Source organism: Pinus tabuliformis, chromosome 1_2, assembly GCF_031772625.1.
Source record: "Pinus tabuliformis cultivar Carrire ecotype Pingquan chromosome 1_2, CPIR1, whole genome shotgun sequence".
Classification (NCBI taxonomy): domain Eukaryota; kingdom Viridiplantae; phylum Streptophyta; class Pinopsida; order Pinales; family Pinaceae; genus Pinus; species Pinus tabuliformis.
Window position 1 is genome coordinate 425,695,185 of NC_142298.1, and position 27,350 is coordinate 425,722,534.

A 27,350-nucleotide genomic window follows, 5' to 3' on the forward strand; every position below is an offset into this window, starting at 1 on the left:
ATTATTAATTTTATGTTATTTATTTTTTATTTTATTTTATTTAATCTTTTTTGTTAATTTTGTTTTTATGAGTCAAAATGACAAAGATTACAACATCTCTACAGTACTAGGATCAAATGTTCACATAGTAGTTAAGATTATTTATGAACCTCAAATATAAAGATTTTTTTTAATAAAAAGTGGATTGGGTCAGGGGAAATCTGGGATATTATCACCCCCTAGCCTAAATATTACATTTTACTCAATATTTACCCTCACCCCTACTAATTTTGTAGTTGAGTTTGTTTACTTTTAAACTTTTACAATAATAAGTGGACAGTTGAGGGGAAATGTAGGGTAAAATGTAATATTATAATATTATATTTTACTCAATATAACCTAGTAAAAACTAGATGGAGGTAGGCAAAATACTAGGTATGTAATAATTACATTTTACCTAATATTTCCCCCACCACCCGTCCACCCAATTCACTTTCATAGTTAATCTTATTCATTTCCAAACTTACAATCCTAGATCCATCGGAGCTCTATAGAATCATTATTACACATAAATTAGGAGAATATATTATAGATATTGTATTAAATTGATTATCAAAGAAGCCATTAAAACGAAGAAGCCACTACTACAAGGTACATGTTCCTTCGAGTGAAGGGTCCTAAGTTCTAACCAACAAATGAAATGCAGAGTTATCAAGTTTCTACACATATATACACAATATGTATTCATAAGGTACATGTTCCTTCGAGTGAAGGGTCCTAAGTTCTAACCAACAAATGAAATGCAGAGTTATCAAGTTTCTACACATATATACACAATATGTATTCATCCATCTAGATAAATAGCGGGAACATATCCATAAAAAATGTTTTACTTTTACAGACTACATGGATTCAAGGCCATCATTTTCTAAAGCTAACTATATATCTAAATATAACACAAAATAAGATGGATCTAGGGTAGCTTAATTTCCCCTTAAATAAGTTATATTCCACATGAATCTCATGGGTCAATACCATGGGTCATTTTTAATTTTTTTAATTTTAGTGTTATTTTTATTTTATTTTCCCTGAGTTAAAATGTTTAAATTACATTATGTTACATTAAGTTACATATCTATAACATATTTTAATTTTAATTCTATTTTAACCGAGTCAAAATATTTACATTACATTAGTTATGTTATACATCTCTAACATACTGGGTTTGGGTTGGAGAGCACCTCTCAATCAAATAAAAATTAATAATTTTATTAAAAAAAGCATTATATTATATTTTAAAATAAAAATATTATATTCAAAATATAGACTTCAAAAACTATCAAAGCTAAATTAAGCATTTATTTATTTTTATTTTTATGTAATTTCACTGAGTCAATGTTAAACAACACATGACATGACAGTACATTACAACATCTTTACCATACTAGATTGGAGAGCACTTCTAGACTCAATAACACATTTAATTAAAAAAATGAAAAAAAAATAATTAAAAAATAAATAATAAAATCTAGTCCGCGAGGCTGTGGATAGGTCACTGGTTCAAATCCCCTGACCTACCCAAAAAAAAATCTAATTAAAAAAGAAACACAATTTTTTGTTTAATATTTTTAGGCTATGGTTTGTGGGGCAGTAGGGGACGGAGAAATGCGAGTAATGTAGCCCACAAACCATTGCAAATATTTATTTATTTTCAAATTTAAATTAATGTTATGAGAAATTTTTCGACGTAAATCACATGAAATTTCATTTGTCGACGCGTTGCAAACCAACAAGTGTGGTTCATCGTCAGGACAAGTTGAAGAATCAGATCCAACCTTGCATATTAAATAGATAGAGCAGAACATTCAACGGCTATATTTCTTGACCAAGCAATGGCCATTTTGACTAACGGCTAAATTTGACCGGGAAACAGTTGAATAGGATTAAGGACAAGACCTTTATTTTAATAATTAAGTTAATTCCAATGAATATTAAATTGATAGTTAGTTATATACTTATTAAAATAAAAGGACTATTTTATAAACGAATAATTATAAATATAACTTAAAATAAATTAATTATTAAATTATTAAATATATAAATAATAGAGTAATTAAGAGATGTTAGAATATAAATATAATTAGTTTTATTTTTTAAAAAGTTAAAGGGACTTATTTTATGAACTTATAATTCGAAATTAAGTTCATAAAATAAGTCCCTTTAACTTTTTAAAAAATATAACTATATTTATATTCTAACCTCTCTTAATTACTCTATTATTTATATATTTAATAATTTATTTATTTTAAGTATATTTATAATTATTCGTTTATAAAATAGTCCCTTTATTTTAATAAGTATATAACTAACTATCAATTTAATATTCATTGGAATTAACTTAATTATTAAAATAAACGTCTTGCCCTTAATCCTGTTCAACTCACTATTTCCTGGTCAAATTTAGTCGTTAATCAAAATAGTTGTTGCTTGGTCAAGAAATATAACCGTTGGATGTTCTGCTCTATCTATTTAATATGCAAGTCTGGATCTGATTCTTCAATTTGTCTTGATGATGAACCACACTTGTTGGTTCTAAACGCGTCGACAAATGAAATTTCATGTGATTTACGCTGAGAAAATTCTCATAAAATTGATATGGATCACAGAAGCCTCAATTCAACAATTAAATTAATGTGTTATTTTTTAAATTTATTAGCAAAACTTGTCTGGATAAATCATATCACTCCTACTGAGGTTCCGTTAGCGCTTGAAATTTCACCTCAGGCTGAGAAAGGTAAACCTCAAGGCTACATCAAACCATTTAGCCTCGTAGCTAGCCCTACGGGGCAGGAGAAGGCTCTCTCCGGTCAATCTCGGTAGATCTTCAATGGGATGAGATGACCAACAAGGTAACACTGATATTAGGCTAGTAAACTGATTAAAAAGGTTGATTTGGGGTTTTTTGGGTTTTTGGTGGCAAATTGAGGAGAGGGCAATTTTGGGTGCGGGGATTGGACACAGTTTCTGTAGGGGGTTCCTTGGGGCGAGGTAGGAGACAGTGCTGATGTCTTTGACTGAAGTGGATGGTTAGGAATGAAAGATAAGAAGGCTAAAGAGAGCAAACAATGAATTTGAATTCTCTTTAGACAGTAGAAAACATCGAAATTAAACAAATTTAAAAGCAGAGCATGGCAAGCATGAATTCTTACTTTAACACTTCATTTGTTTAATATGCAGAAGTATAGAAAGGACATGAATCACATAACAAAGCTTACAATAACATGGAGAAACACACCATCAACACATGAGTCCACAAGAATCCCAAAGATGACTGCAAAACCCTGGTCTTCCTTAGCCAAAAATTGCAGAGATACAGTGAAAATATACAATGATAGCTGCTCCCTCAAGAGTCCAACCATGAAAATGAGCAAGAAAGTACATAATATAGATGATCTAACCTCTTTCCCTGCCTCCATGGGTCGAGCTCACTATCCTAGGAGCTGTTTGAACCACTTCTAAACTAAGCACTACAAAATAGGCAGTCAAAACAACTTGCCTCTATAAACTTGGAAACCAGTTCATACATTCAATTTTTACCCTTTACATGCATAAATCTTCTAGAAATGTTAAACAAGAGTAAAAGTATCCAAAAAGTGTCACAATTACATCCATGAAGATCATCATTAACCTCAGAAAGTCGAAAAGGGTCAAATCTGCAATTTCTGGGCTGAACTGGTCAAATCTGGCAAAATTTCCTCAACGGGTCGCGCCCCTTTTCTCAACGGGTCGCGCACTTTGGAGCAATGTTTGGAGGCCTTCCCAGTGTCAGAATTGGGTGCAGGATAGCTCGTTGGAAAGGTCTGCGAGTCTACTTTCCAACCCAACTGGAATTTTTGAATTTTGAGTTCATTTGCCTAGTCAAAACTCAATTCTCCCGAGACTGCTTCTGCAACTCAAAAAAGGGGCAGAAAGTCAAATTTTGCATGTATTTTGACCTTCTGGAGGCCCAAAACCCCATAAAAACTCAAGTCCATCCATGGGCATATGTAATTTTGCATGAAAAATCTAAAAATGCTGATTTTTTGCAAAACGGAGCTACGATGACAAAGGGTCTCACCGGGGGTGAGACCCGTTGAGGAGCCAAAACCTGTAAATTTGCAAAAAATTCCAAAATTACCCAAAATTCTCAAAAAATTTTGGGATTTGTGCTGTAGCTGATGCTAGTGAGTGCCATGATCTTTGAGGGATGCCTCAGCCAAGATACGAAGTGGATTGGTCTTCTTCCTTCGCTTAAGAGCCTCGGACAACCTCCTTTGGAACATTTTCATTTTGGCCTTGCATACATGCATCCTTGCCCAATAGTGATTCTTCATGTTTCTCAGCAGCTTTTTCTCTTGGTTGGCCTTAGCCAACAACCTCTCCAAGTGAGCATTCTCCTGAATGAGCATTGACTCTCGGTCAGCAGGCAATGGATCACCGGGTCTTCTACGGTTCAAGACTCGGTCGCTACGAATCCTCCATAGCTCATCAAGCGCTTTCTCATCCTCCAATTGTTTGTTCCGCTGCTCCATGTAAGTAATAGTCCATTGAGCACCCTCAAGTCTCCTCTGTAAAACATTATTTTCAGCCCTGAGATGCTGAATGATCTCCTTCGCCTCTTGGCTAGGAGAACTGACCTCAAGATCAATCACCGGATCCTCATGAATCATGGGCTCTTTGCCCCTTTGTAGTACCTGTGCTGGTGAAGAAAGCGAGGCCCCTTCCACCTGATGTGGAGATAACACTCGCTGAGCTGAAGATGAAGGCGAGACCCCTTCCACCTGCTGTGGAGATAGTACTCGCCTAGCTGCTGCAAATAAGGCCCTTGGGCCTTTCTGATAAGTGACCAAAGGAGTGGAGCTAACATGTCGGGTGACGGGAGCATCAGGCTGCTGAGATGGTCCTCCCTCCTCATGAATGACCTCCTGATGTGGCTGAGGTGGCACTGTGAAAAACTCACGGGAGATGAACTCCTCCCATGAGATGCCCTACTGAGTCAACTGATGTGAGACTATGAGCTGAATCAAACCATAATGGCATAAGCTCCTGTACTGCTGGGCCGGGGTCTTCTTCTGCAACATGGGCACCATCCTCTGAATGTTATGAAACAAGAAGACCGGGATGTTCATCATCCTCACTCGGGTGAAATGCATCAAAAGGCGGATGTGATATGAGTACACCTGTGAAAATCTGCCCTCACAGGTAAAATAATGCATAATAAGCCTCATGATGGGAGCATACTCGCTCCGAAGAAATCTGAATGGAAAAACACCTGTCAAAAGTCTCACGAATGGTGGCCGGACATAGGGCTCAAAATGAACAAAATCTAGCAATCTGCGCTTAGGCCACACCTCACCCACATTTGGTATCCCTGTAGCCTGTGAGATCACCTCAGGAGTCAATGTGAAGTTCACCCCTGCCAGAGTGACATGTCGATCACGGAGGTGCAAGACAAACAAGCGGGCCAACTCTCTATGATGCTGAATCTGAGAAATTCTCTCACAGAAATCATAACAAGACATATACTGAAAACAACTCACTGCCATGGGGCAAGCCTGTAATTCTGCCAGAGAGGTGGGCTCCTCTCGCTTATGATGTCCACCCTTACCACCCTTACGAGGCCTCCTCTGTTCCTCAACCTCTGTAGATGATGTATGGTCATCACTTTGCTCATAAGTTTCGGTTTCTGACATGGTTTAGGAGCAAAGTGGACAAATAAAACTGCTGTCTCTGCCTGCAAAAAGTGCTGAAATCTATGCTGTTTCAAGGGGAACAAAACATGAGGGAAATGTTAGGGGAGGGATCTTTTAACAAGGAATGGGAATATATAAATATTACAGGGAATTTCAAGGGAAATTTTGCAAATCATATGCATATAGGAACACATATTTGTAATAGGGAAATCATTTGCAAAGATTATTGCATATGGGAAAAACATGCATGAAAGTAAACATGGGAATATATGTATTCATGTTCAATAAGGGAAAAAGGGAAACCATGCACAAAACATGCTGACATTTTACCAACAGTTTTTGTTATTTTGCACATGCATATGGTAGAGGGGAATCAGGGTTTTCAATTTTTGTTTTTGATGCTTTGGGAAAGGGGTAGGGTTTTCATTCTTAATGGCTAGGGATGGGGAAAAATTTGTATTTCATTTATAAAATAATATGGGAAGAGAGATGAACATATGAGTGTAAGTGATAGGAAAAGGAAGGGAAGCCAACCAAAGGGAAAAGTAATCTTGAAACAACACAAACCCTAGCACAATTTGGTCATGAACATAGCAGCCATATAAAGAGTTCCACTTGCAAAATTTTGATCATAAAAGCATGCCCATGACATCCACCATTCATAACAGCAATGAATCCATGTTTAGAGCACCTACCTCGAGCAAATTTGGTGATTTGGAAGAAGATTAGGGAAATTTTTTGAAGTTTGCAGCAGACCGGCTCAACGGGTCGCGCAGGCCTCCCAACGGGTCGCGCACGTTGATTTTCAGCACTGCAGAGAGGCTCTGGACGGGTCGCGCACCTCCCAACAGGTCGCGCACCTCTCTCGACGGGTCGCGCCCCTCTCAACTGCCCGAAATCGCTGCAATTTCGCTCCTTTCTCTCAATCACTCTCTCTTTCTCTCTTGCAAGCTCTAAAATGCACAATGAGAGTGAAAGGAGGGAATTTGGGCTTTTATAAGTCTCATTTGAAAAAATTTCATTTACAAACCCACTTTCTAATGTTTTTTCTTTTGACACTTTATAACACTGATTTTTGGTTTCCTTTATCCTGATTTTGACTCATTGAGTGCTTTAACTTGATTCTTTTTGCAGGTAGATCATCTGAGGGACTTTGGCAAGGGGACCAGGGTTACTGCTGTCCTTTTGAAGACTTTTTGGAATTTCATTCTTTTTACACAAATTTAACATGACCTTGGCTTTAAAAACAGAGTTTTTAAATCCAAGGTTAAAAATGAACTGTACATGATGAAAATATCAAAGAAACATGTTTACAATCCTCCCTTTGGCTTGCTGGGCACTCAAGGACTTTCAAAGACATGACCTTGCAAGGATAAATGACCAAAACCCTAGACCTATGACCTTTGACCTTAAGACAAAACAAGACAAGCTTGAAAAACTTAATGACTGATATGACCTGATCCAGCAAAGCCAAGAGGGGTATAAATAGACCAGCTCCTCCATCAGGGTTATGGCATGCCTAACGGGATGCAAAATTTGACACTAATGAGACACCTACTAATGCAAATGCAAAGAGTTTTGATCACTGATGGAGGGCTTTCAAGACCGACACTAACAGGTTCTTCATTAGGAAAAAGATGGATGACGATATCAAGAGATCACGAGATCACATAATTATAGTGGGGATGCAACAATAGATTCTTCATCATGAAAAAGATGGATGATGAGATCAACGCATTACATAATATATTATAGTAGAAATGCAACAATAAACTCCAAACAATTATAAAATTAAATAACATTTTAATTTAAACTTTATTTTTATTAAACAATAAAAATAAATGAAAAAATATGTAGATTTTTTTTTTTTTAATATTATTAATGTTTTTAGTTAAATAACTAATAAACAAATAAATTAGAACGCCTCAAAAAATGGTCAAATTAGCATGGAAGAATATAAAATAACGAAAACAAGCTTATAAATATTATTTTAATATAATAAGAATTTGTAATTTTATTACTTATATTAATAGATACAAATAAGAAGTTACAAATACAAAAGGAAAGTTTATAAAAATCATAAAAAGTTAAATATTAAAAAAGTTAAAAATAAATAAATAACAATAACCATAAAAATAAATAAACAAATGAGAATAATGATGGTGAATAAAAAACAAAGGAAAATCAATCTAGGACACTAAAAGAATCTAAAGTAAGACAAAAAATAGAACAAGGGAAATGGGATCTACAAATTTTTTATTCATCATCCTTATTTAGCGTAATAAACCTTTTCTCGATTTAGATGGCTTCCCTCAATTTATGGTGATGGAAATGATCAATCCTAGCAAGGACCTGGGAATCCTCTAAAGATATGTGGTGTTTTGTCTTATCAGCATGTTCAACTAAAGTAGAGGAGCAAGTCCTACGTCTTATGTCAACCACGTTCTATTGAATCCTCTGATTTATGGAACGACCAATTTCTCCAATGTAGGGGGTCCCACAGGAACATGGAATCAAATAAACACCCTTCATGTTTTTAGGTTCCATAGGGTCTTTGATAGATCTTAGGGATCCATGAATGGTTTTCAGGTGTCTAAAGGTGGAAGAAACCCTATGCCTCCTAAGAATTCGAGCAATCTTCTCAGAAGTCCCTTGGATAAAGGGAAGTTGGACACTAGAGGCCACTTCAACACAGTCTTTTTTAGTCCTAGGACCTCAACTCGCTTTTAAAAAGGCTATGATACCTGGGTATCTTTTATAGCCATTCAATTCAAAAACATTAAGGAGATGGGCATTCTCCTTCACTAAATGGATTTCATCCGAAACCCTTAGAGATCGAGAGGCCAATGTTTGAGAACACCTAGCTTTTGAGATGGATAATGATGGGATTTTGCATATGAATATTGTTCAGTGTGAGTTTTTTTATGAAAGACCTAGTAAGAGAAAGAACCATCATCTTTTTTCAAGACCAGCACATCAAGAAAGGGAAAGCTACCATCAACTTAAGTTTCCATGGTAAATTTGATGTGTCGATCTCGTAAAAAGATAATGGTTCTTTCCCTCACTAGGTCTTTTGTAAAAAAACTCACACTGAACAATATTTACATGTGAATTCCCATCATTATCCAACCCAGAAGCTAGGTGTTCTCAACACATTGGCCACTTGGGCTCTAAGGGTTTTGGATGAAAGCCATTTGGTGGAGGAGAAATCCCATCTCCTTAATGTTTTTGAATTGAATGGTTATAAAAGATACGAAGGTATCATAGCCTTTTTAAAAGTGAGCAGAGGTCCTAGGACTTAAAAAGAGCCAGTTGAAGTGGCCTCTAGTGTCCAACTTCCCTTTATCCAAGGAACTTTTGATTAGATTGCTTGGATTCTTAGGATGCACATGGTTTCTTCCACCTTTAGACCCCTAAAAACCATTCATGTATCCCTAAGATATGTCAAAAACTCTGTGGAACCTAAAAACATTAAGAGTGTGTATTTGATTCCATGTTCATGTGGGGCCCCTACATTGGAGACACTGGTCGTTCCATAAATTAGAGGATTCAATAGCACGCAACTGACGTAGGACACTGTAGGACTCACTCCTTTTCTTTAACTGAACATGCTGATAAGGCAAAACACTACATATGTTTAGATGATTCCGAGGTCCTAGCTAGGATTTATCATTTCCATCACCGTAAATTGAAGGAAGCCATCCATTTACATTAAATAGGGATGATAGATGGAAGATCAACAATTCGTGGATCCCATCCCATTACTCCTAAGCCTTTTCCTTTTTGTTTTTCTCCCCTGGTTCTGTTTTTTGTCTTTCTTTAGATTCTTTTAGTGTCTTATATTAAGTCGTTGATTTTCATCATTTTTTTGTTATATCATTTTAGTCTATATTCCTATGGTATTTATATTTTGCATAATAATTATTCATTTCTTTTTTCATTCACTATCATTATTCTTATTTGTTTATTTATTTTATTTTATGTATTTTTATTTTTATTTTTAATTTATTTATTTATAAATTTCATTTTAATATTTATCTTTTAATGTTTTTTATTAATTTTTCTTTTATGCGTAACTTCTTATTTGTATCTAAGAATATAAATAATAAATTGCAGATTCTTATTATATTAAAATAATATTTATAAACTTGTTTAGGTTGTTTTATATTTTTTTATGGTAATTTGACCATTTCTTCACCCGTTCTAATTTATTTGTTTATTCAATATTTAACTAAGAAACTCTTTTTAGATTTTTTTTAATGTTGTTTATATTTATATTTTTTAATTCAAAAAAGTTTAAATAAAAATTCAAATTTATTAAAATATTATTTAATTTTATAATTGTTTGGAGTTTCCATGTTATAGTTATGTAATCGGTTATCTTAAGGTCCATCTTTTTCCTGATTATTAATCTTAGTAAAGTTAGAGAAAATAAATAAATAAATAAATTTTCTTTAATTATGAATCTTCTATTTTGAGATATTAATAAATTTTAAATTTAAACAAAGTCTTTCGGTAGAAATCACATCAGAGAATTTTTTAGCCGTGGCGTTTTGGACCAACAAGTGTGGTTCATCATCAGGACCAAATGAAGAGGTAGACCATGACAAAGGCTTAAATAGAGAGCAATGTAGAGACATTATTGTTCAAATATAGCCGTTACTTAAAATTGTGTCTCTACATTGCTCTCTATTTAAGCATTTGCCATGGTCTACCTCTTCATCTGGTCCTGATGATGAACCACACTTGTTGGTTCGAGACGCGTCAGCCACAAAATTCTCTCATGTGATTTCTACCGAAAAACTTTGATTAATTCATTATAGATCACAAAAGCTTGAATACATAAATTTTTATTTATTATTATTATTATTTTTAATTTTACTATTTTTTAAAATTATTTATTATATTTTAAAAAATGTTTACTGGTTTTTAACTTTTGGTTTTTTGTTATTATTTTAAACTTTTGAAAGTTTTTTTTAATAAATAAATTTTCAATTATTAAAGATTTTTTTTAACGGTTTTTCCTTAAATTTAATAAAAGAAAAATTAGTGTTTTTCAATGTTTTTTTAACAATAAAAATATTATTTATTTTATCTATTTTTATTTTTTAAAATTAAATTCCCCATATAATATAATATAATATAAAATATTTTATTTTTATTTTTATTCTTTAAGTTAAATTTTCATATCTATATATAACCAAAGGAATCAACAATTGGGTTGTATTTATATTTGCGTGAGACGAGGCCGATTTTGGGCAGTACCACAATAGAGTAGTCTAACTAGGCGGAGGAATTGCCCAGATTCTGTTCCCACTTGGAAAATCTTCCGCGACTCCGGCCAACATTCCTCTGACCCCTTCCACGCACTCCATCTCTGATTTCGCTGTCACAATCTGTGAGAATCAAAATCTTACAGCCCCGATCGGTCACATCCTCCGTATAGCCAGGCGACCCTACTCAGTGCGTTAATGCAATGAATATGACGGGTGGTCGGCTTGAATTTCAAACCAGACACAAAAATGGGCGGCACGAGAACTCCTCGACCTCCCACTGTGCCAGAGTTCCTCGGCCTCTTACCTTCGTGCTTCTCCAAACCTCGCCGACCTCCTTGCGCACAGCTTGAATGGTAAGTATGCAATAGAATTGACTACGTCAGACTACTCCAAAAGACCGAGCTCTGCACTTTCCGCGTTCTTCAAATTTGGGGTTCTCAGTTTCTGTATCAGTAATTCTGTAGAATATGGTTGTTGTGAAAGAAGGGGCTTTGAATCTTTCATCAGTGGTGGTTGAGGGTTAGAAATAAATTGCGTGTTGCGGGGCTTGCGGCTTTGATTTGTTTGGTGGGAGAAATTGGCTTTTGGGGTTCTTCGATCCCAATACCAGATTGCGTACAACATGTCTAATTGTTCAGCTTATGAAATGCCTGCCTCTCATACGAGAGCTTCGTTGCAGACGAATCTGGAGTGCTTTTTGGAACGCACTACACCAATCATGCCAGTTCAGTATTTGTCCAACGTAAGGCTCATCATGCTTTTGAGCATACTCTCTTATCTGATGCAGATAAATGATGAAAATAAGGGTTTATCTATGCAACCAAGAGCCTTTTATCTGCAATCTAATTTTGTGAAAATTAATCGGCATTATTTGCCATGTAATTTTTGTCAAACCTTTAATTTGCAGAGTCTTTTATATGCAATCTAATTTTGAGAAAATCAATCGCTTTTATTTACTTTTAATAGTCATTTATCAAAATTTAGCCCATATAATCAATGGGATCGATTCCTTTGTTTATCTATTGTAAAGCCTTTTGAAAACATTTCAGTGAATTTTCGCGGCAAGACAAGTGTGAAAAAAGATATTGAATTTATTGCTTAAGATCTTAGAAGTTAATGTTCAAGTAGATCTCTTAGTTGGCTTCTTCTTCTGTTCCTTTCGGCATAAAATTCTTTTTATTCTCATTTAGTTGTACTTTGCTCCTGCAGGTCAATCAGTTAGCACGTGGATTTCCAGAATTGGTTTCTTTAAGAAGCTTTGATCTTTCTCCAGCAAGTTGGATGTCAGTTGCATGGTAAATTTTCTGCATCTTATTGTGAAATCATTTGATGGTTACTTATATCGTAGATTGCATCACATATGCTGAAAGCTTTCAATTTTCAACATTAGTATTATGGTGAAATATAGCCCTCTAAGAAATTGGGATTTATGTTCTGGATTGTAGGTATCCTATTTATCACATTCCAACGGGGTGTATTGTTAGGGATCTCTCGGCCTGCTTCTTAACTTATCATACATCGTCTCTCTCCTTCCAAGGTATGTGATAGATACTGTATTTTGAAATAGTCCTTTGCTGATTTAAATTGTTCAAGTAATTCCATTCGGCTTAATATGATATTAGAAGCAAGTGAAAATCAATTTTTGAAAATAGGAAGTTTGATTTAAATTGTTCAAGTAATTCCATTCGGTTTAGTATGATATTAGACATCACGATCCCATTGATTATATGGGTTTAATTTGGTGGAGTCTTGGATCTCAAATTTGTTGCAGAGAATGAGATTGGACAAGGTGATACTGAGTCTAGATCTGGGACTGAGTTTTCTGAAAAGAAATCTAAGGATTCCCAATGCATAAGTCTTCCTCCATTTGGACTTGCCACATACAAAATGCAAGGAAGTCTTTGGACTTCTATTGGGAGTGCTAATCAACAACGGATTTTCGCTCTGTTAAGCTCTGCTGATTCCTGGCTGAAGCAGCTAAGAGTTAGGCATCCAGATTTTGAATATAATCACAGCATGTGTATCACAAATGCTATCCTTATTTCATATGATATCTCCACTGCTTTTATTATTCCTGATCATAAACCCAGCAATGGCAGGTTTTGAAATGATTAGTTGTTTTATTGAAAAAAAATTGTTGTATAACCTCATGAATTTTGTCCTTGATTTATGCTAGACATTTTTACAAAATTTATGGCTTTATAACTTATTTGGGATGGTTTTGGCCTATTGTAAAATATGTTTGATCATTTGTTTTAAATAATTTTGGGTGTTATGCATTATGGATCTTCTCTATTTGATATCCATAATAATTACAAATCTTGCTACTAATTACATATCTCTAATTGGTATTTAATCTAGATATATACTCTTGCTTTCTTCCACTTTCCTTGTGTGTTTTACTGGATTTTTAGTTTGAACCATATTGAATTCTGAAGGTGTTAAACCTAAAACCGAACCATATCAAATTCTGATGGTGATAAACCTAAAAAACATTACAAACTCTCACAGTACAAATGAACATTCCATATCATTAAATGATTATCTTTTATATATTTGTTCTTTCAGAGTTTTGATGTAGGTTTTAGTTGTTCTTTAGCCGAAAATATTATTTACAATGCACTCTCAAATGGTCATCTTTTATATGTCTGTCGACCATTCTCTTAATAATTATCACTTGCAATATTTGTCCCTCAAAGTATATAGGTGTAGCATTTAGTTATAGAAATAGATGATTTACAATATCTTCTTTTACACATTTGTCCATTGTTCACCTAATAATCATCAATTATGTTAAATGATAAAATATGATAGAGCTCTTACACTTAGGGAATTTCAATTGAGCACTTTTTAGAACTAACCTTTAATGTACTAAAGTTGAGTTTAGAAATCAAGAATTTTCACCGTTTGAACTTAAAAGTAATTTAATTATAGATTTGAAGATATAGTCCATTATCACAACTTGAGATGGCTAAGCTTTTCTCTACTCTACTTGAGCTTATACATTTCAAATTTGGGAATTATTGATTGCAAATGAGTTTATTTGATATAGCAAGGCCTATATGGATGCAAATTTCATTGAAGAAGTCTACACTAAAGACCTTAATTGATTTTGTTGCATATCTTCTTGAAGAAATCCTTGAAACCCTCTCATATATCTCCTTCTCCTTATTTCATTTTTATGTCTTTAAATTTTAATTTTAAATTCAAACATACAATAGAGCATCAACAATGTTTGGCTATTTTTTTATCATTGTAAATTATAACCAACCTCATAGGCTAACATGAGGCTCTTAGGCTTTATTAAGTCAACTTCATGACTTCACCAAACATGTAGATATTTTGTTGTCCAAATTTAACTACCAAGAATTTTATATTTGTTAAGTTCATGAATGCACAATATGATGTGGTTTGCAACTTATTTTTATATATTTTTGAAAGTAAGCCTACTAGGTATTTTAAGTTTTTAGTTCGCTTTATTACTAGTTAGAATAATTTCGAAACAACATTTAAAATTAAATTTGGTTATAAATGAATTATCTTAACAATCTAAGCATTAGAGTCATCTAAAATGAAAATGGAAAACAGGTAGGGTTTGAATCAATATAAATTGCATAAGTACAATTCAACATCACAATTTTATCATTTTTCATTGTCATATTCATGAAACTACCTTGGATGAAACATTTGAGATTCAAAAGGTGAAAAAGGAGATAGTGAACATACAAGTAAATATTGGTATTGAAGATAATAATAATTCATTTATAATGAACTTAGGGAGGATAATATGGGGGTGCTTAGAAAAGTACTTGTTACTGCAAAATCTAGCGAGCCTAGTGCAAAGACTTATTAGACAACTTATCTCTTGTAACAATAAATAGATTAGCCACCATTGTCGTCTCAATGATGTCTCTCTTTCTATTTTGTGATTGTATGTTATTCTCACAGGGGAGGTTTCCTTGGCAAAGCTTAGAGGTTAGATGACTAGGGCTTCAAGCTAAATGGCTCTCAAAGGATCTTGTAGATAAATCATCTAGAAAATTCTTCAATAAAAGAGGGCTCAAGGGTGATTGGAGTCTAATGGTTATGGGAGAAGGTAATGACAAAGCCTTGGATAATAAGATGAGAGTTACAAATGTTCAAGCACACTTTCCAACAACAATTTTTTTCCAATAAAACAACTAATAATTCCAAAACCTGCCATTACTAGGTTTATGATCAAGAAATAATAAAAGCAGTGGAGAGATCATATGCAATAAGGATGGCATCTGTGATACACAGGTTGTGATTACAGGCAAAAATAGTATCTCCTCCAAATATGATGCTATCCAATATTTTCCAAATAGCAGTGGTTCTGCCTCCAACAGAAATCCATCCAATGGTGATCAAATTGTTTACAGAGGTGCTCTCTTTAAAACTCTATTGAAGATAGAAACTAAAAATGAAACCTAAACATCATTTCCTAATATCCCGAAGCTCTATATCAAAGAGAAGGCAAAATGACACCTTAGAAGTGCCAAAATGTATAACTTTTGTATATTACCATATCCATCTCAAACTCAAATGTGACAATCAAACTGATAATTATAAGAGCACATTAAATCTACTTCAACAATAAAAGTAAATAAGATGCAACTAAAGTCTGATTCTTAAATAATTGCCAATTTGAGATTCACGTAATAGAGCACATCAACTGTATTTCCCAAAAATAGGATAGGCACCTTAATCTCTGATGCCCCAAGTACAAAAATCATAACTCTTTAAACCATAGGATTGTGTTGCTTCCAGAACCTCCCATAAGAGGTAAGCCAAAAACATCAAGCATTGAAACCCTGAATTGATTCCCAAAAATAGGGTAGGCACCTTCGTCTCTGATGCCCCAAGTACAAAAATCATAACTCTTTAAACCATAGGATTGTGTTGCTTCCAGAACCTCCCATAAGAGGTAAGCCAAAAGCATCAAGCATCGAAACCTTAAATTGACTTATTCAATTGTGACAACCTGATTGCTAAGCTTGAACCTCATAACCTGCTCAAAGAATTTGTCTGCAGTTTCTTGGTAGTTCTTCATTTGGGAAATTCGTATAATCAATTCTTTTAGTTTTGGGTTGTATTTGACTAAGGACATTAATGTCATCATTTTATGTTCAACATTCAAAGGAGACCTCACTGTAATCAAAATCTTTTCCAGACAAGGTATCGTGAACAAGGAGTCCAACTGCAAGATAAAAAATACAATTTTAGAAGAAAAAATTAATATAAATATTTCATTAAGCTTTCTATTTTTCCAACAAAAACACTAACCAAAATATAAAATGCAAAGATAGCAACCAGCATTCCAAACAATATGTTATAATTTAGAGATGAACAAGCTTACTTGTGCCAAGTTGTTTCTTTGTTACATCCCAACAAACGTGGTACCGTGTACTTCAAAATTGGTTAATCTTGGATGGCTATTGAAAAAATAAAAGAAAGTCCATCTCATTTACTTTGCCTGGAAAATAAAACAATTTGAAATATTACAAAAGCACAATAAGTGAGAATAAGAATAAAAACATGCATTTAAAAGAAAACGACATGAAACAAAAGAACCAAAAAAAAATGTGTAAGAGCATCTAAAAACATAATCTATAAACCTGCATTGTTTGCTATTGAAAGTCACATTAAGGAGTGAATTCCCTTTATACAAATCCAAGCATCTCTTTGAACTTCAAAGGACTAAAGTTTGGAAGCAGTTATGTTGACAGAGCAATCACCTATACCATAAAAATCCAGTTTGCACTGCTCTAGAAGCTGTAAATCAATGATCACAACTTTGACACCATCACAGCCTAGCAAAGCCAAACACTTTAGCATTGAACATGCATGAATGATGCTGGATAAAGAAAAATCACGTGTACAAATACCAACAACTTCCATTGTATGAAGGCTCATGAAAGGGCTCCAATTTGGTGCTTGTGATAGATGAACACCCGTAACTTGAGGCTTTCAAGATGAGGCAAGGAATAAATGTAATCAACCCTAGTGGGAAAATTAGGGAAAATTAGGTACAAGACCTTTTACTACAAGATTATCTAGTCGAAGTTCCAAGTGATTCAATGAATTGCATGTGTGACAACCAAGCTCGTAAGCTATTCCCAGAAAAATGGCAATAAACAAATAGCCCTTCCAATGTAGATGTTGAAAATACAATGCGGCTTACAACAACATCTGACACAGTCAATCTCTCATCACAAACACTTCTCGAAAAATAAAGGTTGCGAATGTTTCTCATTGCCTCTCTCCATTTTTTACTAACACAGCAACACATGGCCACATCTCTGGCATTCTTGACAAATGAGAGCATGTGTTGCACTACTGCATCAGGGCAACACATCCATAATCCCCCTCAAAGAATCATCATCGATATCCATGTTGTCAGTCATTGCAAAGGTTGTTTTTTTCTCACAAACACCTCTCAGGAATCTGATAATAACCCAACAATGTCAACCTCCTAAAATCTAATCCTTGGATTTGTACTATGCAAAATTTTCTCTTCAGTGCTTTTTATGAAATACTATTGAATTTCAAAGCTGCTATTAATGAAGACTTTTTTTTCATGTATATAGAGAAACGAACATGTTGGCAGATCCCCTCTCTAAAGATGGTCTACCCATGGCTCCAGGAGTCTCCTTTTCCATGTATATAAAGAAAGGAACATGTTGGCAAACCCCCTCTCTAAAGATGGTCCACAGATGGCTCTAGGAACTTGGCATTGGTGGGACCATCAGAAAGGTTTCCTTGCTGAAGCCTTTTTTTTCTGATCTTCAAGTCTGAGCTGGTGCTGTGTCTAAAGATGGCTCCATGACCTTGCCATTGGTGGGACCATCAAGAAGGTTTCCTTGCTGAACATTATCTTGGGATTTTTTTCCTGATCGTCAAGTTTGAGCTGGTGCCATGATTACTTGCTGCCATGTGCTTGTAGATAAGAAAAGGTTTATGGATGATTTGGTCACTGATTTGGTTAAATGACAATCGCTTTACCCAAAATGCAAAATTCACAAAAGGAACAAAACAATTTGTAGGTACAACTTTATAATAATAATTTTGCTAAAAAAAGACTCGAGATGTGAACCTCACCTAAAGTTTGAAGACGATAAATAGGATACCTAGAATCCAGAACATAAATCCCAATTTCTTAGAGGGCTATATTTCACCATAGCACTAATGTTGAAAATTCAAAGCTTTCAGCATATGTGATGCAATCTGCGATACAAGTAACCGTTAAATGATTTCACAATAAGATGCAAAAAATTTACCATGCCACTGACATCCAACTTGCTGGAGAAAGATCAACGCTTCTTAAAGAAACCAATTCTGGAAATCCACGTGTTAATTGATTGACCTGCAGGAGCAAAGTACAACTAAATGAGAATAAAAAGAATTTTATGCCGAAAGGAACCGAAGAAGAATCCAACTAAGAGATCTACTCGAACATTAACTTCTAAGATCTTAAGCAATAAATTCAATATCTTTCTTCACACTTGTCTTGCCTCGAAAATTCACTGAAATGTTTTCAGAAGGCTTTACAATAGATAAACAAAGGAATCATAGAAATCAGTGAAGGATTTTCTCCTCAGGTAACAGAGCATCTACCTTTTCCATTAGAGGGACTCTTCCATAAGGCAACGCTCGCTCAAAACACTAGAAACACAGGTGCCCAAGTCGATCTTGTAGATTCCATAAATGATCAGGATCGGCCCTAGAATCTTCGGAGACAACATCCCATGCTCCTACTCTTTCACTGGAATTTCAGGATTCACTTCTGAAGCTTAAATATCTTTCAGTACCATGTCCACTTTCACTATCACTGCTCGAATCCTCTAGAGATCTCCGAGGCTGAAATACTCTGCAGACTCTGCTTCGGAGGGTTGCCACCACTTGTTCAATGCAGAATCTCGAAGAGATGTTTTTTTATCAAAGTGTCGTTAGAAAATCAAACAATCAAACCTCTAAAAGAAATTAAAGGCAGAAAAAAAGAATCTAGTATTAACTGCGAGGGACTAAGATGCTATTTCACAACATGATACAACCGAAACATGTGACATTACTGATTATTATGCACTTTTCCCTCAAAATCCCCTAACCCCAACCCCAAAAAGCGGAATCGAACCTTGGTGGGTTCTCGCTTCGCATTCCATTGCTTTCAACATCACGATCCCATTGATTATATGTGCTAAATTTTGATAAATGACTCTTAAATTGGTAAATAAAAGCTATTGATTTTCTCAAAATTAGATTGCAAATAAAAGGCTCTGCAAACTAAAGGTTAGACAAAAATTACATGGCAAATAATGCCGATTAATTTTTGTTGACACCTAATCCTCAACGGATGGGTGAACTGGAACGTGAACAGTCATCAAGAAGATGAACTGTTCCATCTCCTTCTTGTATATAATCAATAGTTCTCTAATGAAATTAGACAAAATTAGATTGCAGATAAAAGGCTCTTGGTTGCATAGATAAAGCCTTATTTTGATCATTTATCTGCATCAGATAAGAGAGTATGCTCAAAAGCATGATGAGCCTTACCTTGGAAAAATACTGAACTAGCATGATTGGTGTAGTGCGTTCCAAAAAGCACTCCAAATTCATCTGCAACGAAGCTCTCGTATGAGAGGCAAGCATTTCATAAGCTGAACAATTAGACATGTTGTATGCAATCTGGTATTGGGATCGAAGAACCCCAAAAGCCAATTTCTCCCACCAAACAAATCAAAGCCCCAAGCCTCGCAACACGCAATTTATTTCTAACCCTTAACCACCATTGATGAAAGATTCAAAGCCCCTTCTTTCACAGCAACTATATTCTACAGCATTACTGATACAGAAACTGAGAAACCCAAATTTGAAGAACGCAGAAAGTGCAGAGCTCGTTCTTTTGGAGTAGTCTGACGCGGTCAATTCTGTTGCATACTTACAGTTCAAGCTATGCACAAGGAGGTCGGCGAGGTTTGGAGAAGCACGGAGGTAGGAGGTCGAGGAGCTCTGGCGCAGTGGGAGGTCGAGGAGTTCTAGCGCGGCCCATTTTTGTGTCTGGTTTGAAATTCAAGCCGACCACCCGCCACATTCATTGCATTAACGCGCTGAGTAGGGTCGCCTGGCTGGACGGAGGATGTGACCGATCGGGTCCGTAAGATTTTGATTCTGACAGATTGTGACAGTCAAATTAGAAACGGAGTGCGTCAGAGGGGTTGGAGGAATGCTGGCCGGAGCCGGAAGATTTTCCAAGCGGGAACGGAATCCGGGAAATTCCTCCGCCTGGTTAGACTACTCCGTACCACAATACCTCTAGGGTCTACAACAATCATCTTCTCTGTAGATAGAGTTACTTCAAGGGGATTTGAATCTTGGATCTCTTAGTTTACATGATACTTCATATAACAGGGATTGCGAATTGAGCTGTCCCCTGGGACATATACACACACAGATAGTTTTTTCTCATTTTTATTTAATGTAATTTTTTTTGCAAATTCACAACTTGTATTATAGAATATATATGTACACTACATAGAAAATATTAGATTCGTGATCAATTCTAGCTTACCTAAAAAAAAAGAAAGGCGTATAAAGTTGGTCCAAAATATATTGTTTCATCCAAGAGATCTAAAAATACAGCTAACCATGCCTATTATAGAAGAAAAAAAGTGGTGCTAGGATCCATGATATGCATGAGAGAAAAAATTGTAAAACAAAATTAAGAGCTATGACATAAAATGAGCATACTAATAATGGTTGTGAGCCATAGGAAGTATATTATTTCATTTAGCTAGTGTAGTCCTCACCAAAGGTGTTTGTTCTCGATCCCTGAGTAGAGCCATTTCCAAGCGCTACATATGATCATCCACAATCTGATAAACCCACGTGAAGCTCCGCCATGGGAAGGAGGAGCCCATCCATGCTCTTGTTATGGTCAAATAGAACCTTGCCAAGTATGTACTTAAGGTGCCAATACAGGTCCGCTATGTGGATGTATTGGTTTATATGAGCTTTGGATGCCCTAGAGTCAAGAACCTAGTGCTCTACCTTAGCGAGAACATCTGAATTTAAGAGCTCTACACACTCATCCATTACTTCTTGTTCGATCTTCGATAATTCATGTTGAACGTCCATCTGGCATCCTTTGGATAATTCTCAAAAGACGTTTGGGCTTGGGCTCGAGCTCTTGAATTTCCATGTATGCATGGCCACCTTCTCCTCTCCATACATGGGCACATTATCTCCAATCATGGAGAGAATAGAGCCCAAATAAAGGGGGGAAAATAGACATAGAGCAAATGAGATACAAATAGTAGGAAAGCTAGAATGAAGATGGGGCGAAGTAAAGCACTCAATGAATCACATTCATGGAGGTGAGTAGAGGTGAGGTTTGGTTTGGGAGTTCAAGGTGGCATTGTTGAGCGCAAAGTAAGGAAAATTAGTGCCAAAATGGAGATGAAATGAATAGGGACAAAATAGGTAACAATGCCGAATGAAGGAGCTATTATTGTAGGGGATTAGACCTTTTTCACTCGCAAGGTAACATGGGCTAATGCTTTGAGAGCTATATGTGATGAGAAAATACACAGGGACCAAGCCAAGGGGGTTTGGTTTGTCAACTTTCAAGGCTATGATTAAAAAGTGAGTAGTGTTATTTCTCTTGACAATCCAACACCATTCCATCTGTGATTTATAACTACTATGCGAGAATGGTAACCTTGCCAAATTTTGACTTTTAGAGGAGCACATCACTTTTGGAAGCTTAGTGCATTGAAGGAAAGCCTTTAGAGCTATCATCTTAGAGTAAATTGACATGACCCTACATGAGGTCGCACATGTCAACAACATTAACATTCCTCCTCCCTTTGTTGTGCGAGGTACATGTGGACGTTATGTGATCCTCTACTTCCTGTTGACTCCCCCTCCCTCCGCATTATGCAAGTTGTAGTCTGAGTACAATGACATGATCAAGGAATCACTTGTGTTATATATCCCTCTGCCTTGATGGCTATCTCAGAATTGGATCATCCCCATCGAAGTTATTTTAAATGTGAATTATTAAAAGAATAAATAATTGATAATTAAACACAAATTATGTAATGCTACTTTTAGATTATAGTCAATATTTTTTTTCCATGGTACTGATTGTGAAGTTCATAATGTCAATTAATTGGTAATTTTAACACCAAAAATAAAATAAAAGTTAAACAAAATTGAAAATCACTAAAAAACAAACATTAAAAAAAAAAACATAAAGGTAAAAAGGCATAAAGAGTTGATTTTTAGGGTTTTTCGTAGTCATGATATTTGGTCTTTAATTCCATGGTTGATTTTTTTTTAATTTTAACCCTAAAAAGGGGGCTGATGCTGGATGCTGCATCTCTACTTTTTCATTTCGGCATGTTTTTTTTATGTCTTTCATAGTCTTGATATTTGGTCTTTAATTCCATGATTGAAAAATGTTTTTATTTTAACTAAAAAAACAACAACAACAACAACAACAAAACAAAAACAAAAAACAAAACACAAAAAAGGGTGATGTTGCATTGTCACTTTTCAAAATTTTAACTAAAAAAAAACAATAACAACAACAACAAAAAACAAAAACAAAAAACAAAAAAACAAAACCAAAAAAAAAACAAAAAAAGGGTGATGTTGCATTGTCACTTTTCAAAATTAGCTTGAAAATCATGATTTGATGTGACCTCCAAAAAATGAAAACATGATAATGTTTTCATTAAGTTGGTAACATTGTTCTTTGAGCAAGATGGGAAGACCACATTCATACAAGCTTCCAACTCCCTACAAACAAATGAAAACTCGATAATGTTTTCATTAAGTTAGTAACATTGTTCTTTAAGCAAGAGGGGAAGACCACATTCGTACAAGCTTCCAACCCAAACCTACAAACAAACATAACACTTATAATTCTACTTATTAAATTGCTTTTAAATACAATAAATCAACATTACAAAAACATAGAAGATATAACAACCTAAACTCTCCAAATGGTGTAGTGAACTTCTCTACTTTGCAAACAAAAATTTGAATTAATTCCCTTCTTCCAATCCATCCACCTGTGATTTTAGAAATACAATAGGCATGCCCACTAATAGCATTGCTTAGATAAATTAAATTACCCAAGTAATGAACTTCTCCTATTTTCCAAACAAAATTTTGAATTAGTTCCCTTATTCCATTCCATACACCCACGATTTTAACAATATAATAGGCATGCCCAGTGATAACATTGCTTAAATAAATTAAATTACCTAAGTAATGAAGTAACATAATTGACTATTCATTTTGGTGTTACTAAGACTACCAATCAATTTTTCTCATTATGTATGAACAAAACAAAAGATGGTGAGCGATGATTAATTACACTCTTTCAAAATGGTATGAATATATGAATACAATTGATATATAAACATGTTTTCAATGACCTTGCTTTCATCATATCAAATCAATTTTTCACAATTAAAATATAAGCTAATTAAACTTATTTATGTTAGTTTAAAAACATGATCCTTGTTAATTATGCATCTACAAAGGGCCCGTGGAACATTTTTTTGCTCTGCAACCCTAATGGTCATGCGGCCATGAGCTAGGCGGCATAGAAAAGGTAGCAAGAGATATAACCGGCGATAGACACTGGTACCGAGAACTAACAACAATGACAGAGGAAGGGAAAGACAGAACAATTGCAACCAGACAGAAGAAACAAGAAAACCGGGACCTATCCTGGGAGCACGATGGTAGGCTGGCAACAAAGGAAGGTGTTTACCATGTGTTGCGGAGAAACCAAGATTTATCATCCCAATGAATAAACCAGAGCGCTACAAAAGCTACATGAAAGACCATGCACTCATATGCAAATTCATCGGAGTATGGCCGGCAGAAAAGGACCTCACCAGATGGTTCCAACAAAAGTGGCAACCCTGAGGCCACATTAAACAGAAGCTGGGAGCACAAGGATTTTTTACGGTAATTTTCTTGAACCTGCAAGATAAAGAAAAAGTGTTTGAGAATGGTCCATATTTCCATTATAATGTGGGATTGTTTATGAGATATTGGGAAGAATGCTATAACCCAGATAAGGAAAAATTCTTAGCAGCACCGGTATGGGTAAGACTATTTGGGCTCCCAATGGATTTCTGGGACCCAGAAATCCTAGAAGGAATAGGAAACACTATAGGAAGCTTCATTAAAATAGTATAAACTACAAACAAGGGTAGATATACCTCATATGTAAGAATCTGTGTCTACATGAACATAGCTGACCCGATCCGAGACATAGTCGAGTTAGAATATCATGAGGAAGTATGGCAACAAACCCTGGATTATGAGCACATTCCATTCAGATGTAGAAGATGCCATGAGCATGGCCACCTGTTCAAGGAATTCTCGCTCAACATCGAAGAAGAGGAGAGAAGAAACAAACCACAGAGGAAAAATCAAGAACACAAGGAAGGGTTTCAAGAGGTAAAAAATAAAAGAAGACACACAAAGGAAAACCCCAAAGAAACAATGAAAGAACAACAAAACAAAACAAGTTATAAAAATAGCTTTGAAATCCTTCAAGAAGAAGAGGAAGAAAGTGAGACTCAAACAATGGATTACCAGGGAGAAAAAGAAAAAGAACACAACACAAGCCAAGGTACATTACACATCAAGCGGAAAGCTCAAGGCGAACCATCAGTGAAGGATGAAAAGGAAACAGAGGAGAAAGTGGAAAATGCAATAATGGAAATTGATACAAATAGAGGAGAAGAATTAAGTTCTGAAGAAGAAGTATTACGGAAACTCTTAGAGGAATAGAAACACCTGGATGAAAGATTCATCCCAGAAGAGAAGAAAAAACTATATTGAGAGACCTTCCAATAATACCAAGAAAAACAAGGCAAAGGAAAGTTGGGAATGGTAGAACAATTAGGCCTCCAACAGGACAATTCTCAGGACCTCCAAAGCAAAACAAAAGGAGGGAAAAAAAGAGGTAGAAGGAATATACAGGAATCGATACAACTCATGGGCGAAATGCTAGTGAATACTGGATGAGTAGTTCCGCTCTCGGCGGTATTTCACCAAACCAACCCAACCACCTCATGATAGTCACATCCTGGAATATAAGGGGCCTGAACAGTAAAGGTAAACAGAGACACTTAGTGGAAAGGCTAAGAAGAGAAAAACCCCAAATAATGCTGCTACAGGAAACAAAAATCCCACGGAGGAAAATGGAGGAGATCCTAAACAAAATCAAACCAAAATATGAATGCATGACCATAGATGCGAATGGAAGTGCTGGAGGTATTGCGATCTTATGGAACCCAACAGAAATCACAACCGGATATTGGTAGGAATGAAAAGGATCTTCACAGGGAAGTTTCGATTAATAGGAAACAATGATTGGTTTCTAGTCTCAGCAGTTTATGGACCACATGTTCCAACAGAAAAAGAAAGATTCCTCCATCAGCTCCAATAGTTAGGTAACTTGCATAAAGAAAAACTGTGGTTGATAGCAAGGGACTTCAACATGACAATAGCAAAAGACGAAAAGAAAGGTGGATTGCAAAGAGAAGAACCAGAAATGGAGAAATTCAGGGACCTACAGGCAGAACTGAAAATGATAGACATTCCAACTATAAATGGGAAATACACCTGGAATAACTGGCGAGGAGGGAGCAATCAAATAGCTTCTAGGCTAGACAGATTTCTTGCAACAGAACACCTCTTAGGAAAAGATATTTTCTACGAAGCGACAATCCTTCTGTGTTTAGGGTCAGACCGCTGGCCCATTAAACTAGAGATTGAAATGAACCAGCAGAACCAGAATAGACCCTTCAGATTTGAGGCATTATGGCTGAGAGACCCTGAATTTATAGAAAAAATGAAGACCTGGTGGAAGGAAAATGAGAACCGAAGGGAAGGAAGAAACAAAATGCACACTCTCCAACTAAGATTAAAAGATCTAAAAGTCAAGATTGAACAGTGGGATAGAGAAGAATTTGGAAATATTCATAAGGATAAGGAACAATTGCAGGCTTCAAAGGAGAAAATACAACAGAAAATCATAGACGAAGGAAGAAGTGAATAATTAACTGAAGAAGAAGGACTGGTGCTAAACAAAATAGAGGAAAGAAGAAAACAAGAGGAAATCTTATGGAAACAAAAATCCAGAATCCAATGGTTTAAGGAAGGAGAGAGAAATACGAAATTCTTCCATAAGGCAATGATACAACACCGAAAACAAAATAGAATATTCTCCCTAAAAGATAAGCAAGGGAACAGGTTAACCCAGAAAGCAGAATGGAGAATCTGTTAGTGCAGCACTTCAAAGAAATCCTGACAGAACCTGTTAGCCTTGACGTTCAGTGCTGATTTTTGGAGGGTCCAAAGGAGGCTCAGTCTGCTCTACTGTTGTCAAAGGGGCCCCACCTGGGTCAATTTTCCCTTTCTCCTCTTACCCCGATCACATTTCACCCTTCCCATTTCCCAAATTAACCTTCTAACCCGACAAAACCCCCCTGTTTGGCCTTAGCCCCAAGTGGAAAAGCTCAAAGCACCCATAAAACCCAGACATATACCTTTACGCACTCATAACTCATCACATAGCATTTCTACCATTGATCTTCTCCCGCCAATCCATCGGCCCATATTGCACCCGAAAAAAGAAAACATGCCCGATCACTCCCCGCCGTCAGATTACCTCCGCCAGATCTAACGGTCCTCTCTCATATCGCACAAGCAACTAGCACGAACAATACCCGCGTGATATGGGCGGTTTCTCTCTCCCCTCCGTTGCTACGTGTCATTCATTGAGTGGAATCGCGCAGCTTCTGACAATTACCACTTCTGCACGAGGCCCACGCGATGAAAACCATTACCGCTCAGGACAAACCACTCCCGCACACTATCACCCGCACATCTTCGCCGCCCGATAACCGTCCGATCTACCCATTGAAGATCCCATGGCTCGGACATGTTTCGCTCCCGTCACGACCACCAGCCTCCAAAAAGCAATCCTCGCCACACATCTCCCTTGATCTAACGGCCACCATTCACAATCACCCTAACCGTTCATCTGCCCATGCACTCCATACCCCACGTCCTGTTTGTTACTCAAAGAGGAAGATGGCCGACTCTGCCAGTCTGGCGACAGTCTGACCATGAAACCGAATTAAACAGTCATGGCACTCCACTGGCACAATTAATCTGATCACCTGGAGGATAGCACAGTACCAAAACCGATCAAGTTTTCATAGTGAAGAAAGCAACTACGTTCAAAGACGCTATCAGACAGTTAATGGTGGTTGGTGGTCAATTATGATCCCTCCATCCCTAAACG

General features: G+C 35.9%; 2 protein-coding genes across 2 annotated transcripts; both read left to right on the plus strand.

Annotated features, from left to right (window-relative positions):
* Positions 1 to 11,609: 11,609 nt before the first annotated feature.
* LOC149206166 (uncharacterized) lies at positions 11,610 to 13,093 on the plus strand. Its single transcript, XM_089397615.1, has 4 exons — positions 11,610 to 11,729; positions 12,197 to 12,282; positions 12,433 to 12,524; positions 12,759 to 13,093. Exons 1-4 carry the CDS (start codon positions 11,610 to 11,612, stop codon positions 13,091 to 13,093), a joined length of 633 nt encoding a protein of 210 aa, XP_089253741.1.
* Positions 13,094 to 25,538: 12,445 nt separating this feature from the next.
* Positions 25,539 to 26,099, plus strand: LOC149206167 (uncharacterized). Its single transcript, XM_089397616.1, has one exon. It carries the CDS (start codon positions 25,539 to 25,541, stop codon positions 26,097 to 26,099), a length of 561 nt encoding a protein of 186 aa, XP_089253742.1.
* The last annotated feature ends 1,251 nt before the right edge of the window (positions 26,100 to 27,350 follow it).

What these genes read in the sequence shown, in the direction of transcription:
- LOC149206167 (XM_089397616.1), top strand. Translation starts at nt 25,539, where the DNA reads ATGACAATAGCAAAAGACGAAAAGAAAGGTGGATTGCAAAGAGAAGAA.
- LOC149206166 (XM_089397615.1), top strand. Translation starts at nt 11,610, where the DNA reads ATGTCTAATTGTTCAGCTTATGAAATGCCTGCCTCTCATACGAGAGCT. An exon ending in CAGTTCAGTATTTGTCCAAC is followed by an intron (nt 11,730 to 12,196) that starts GTAAGGCTCATC and finishes TTGCTCCTGCAG; the next exon opens with GTCAATCAGTTAGCACGTGG. An exon ending in AGTTGGATGTCAGTTGCATG is followed by an intron (nt 12,283 to 12,432) that starts GTAAATTTTCTG and finishes TCTGGATTGTAG; the next exon opens with GTATCCTATTTATCACATTC.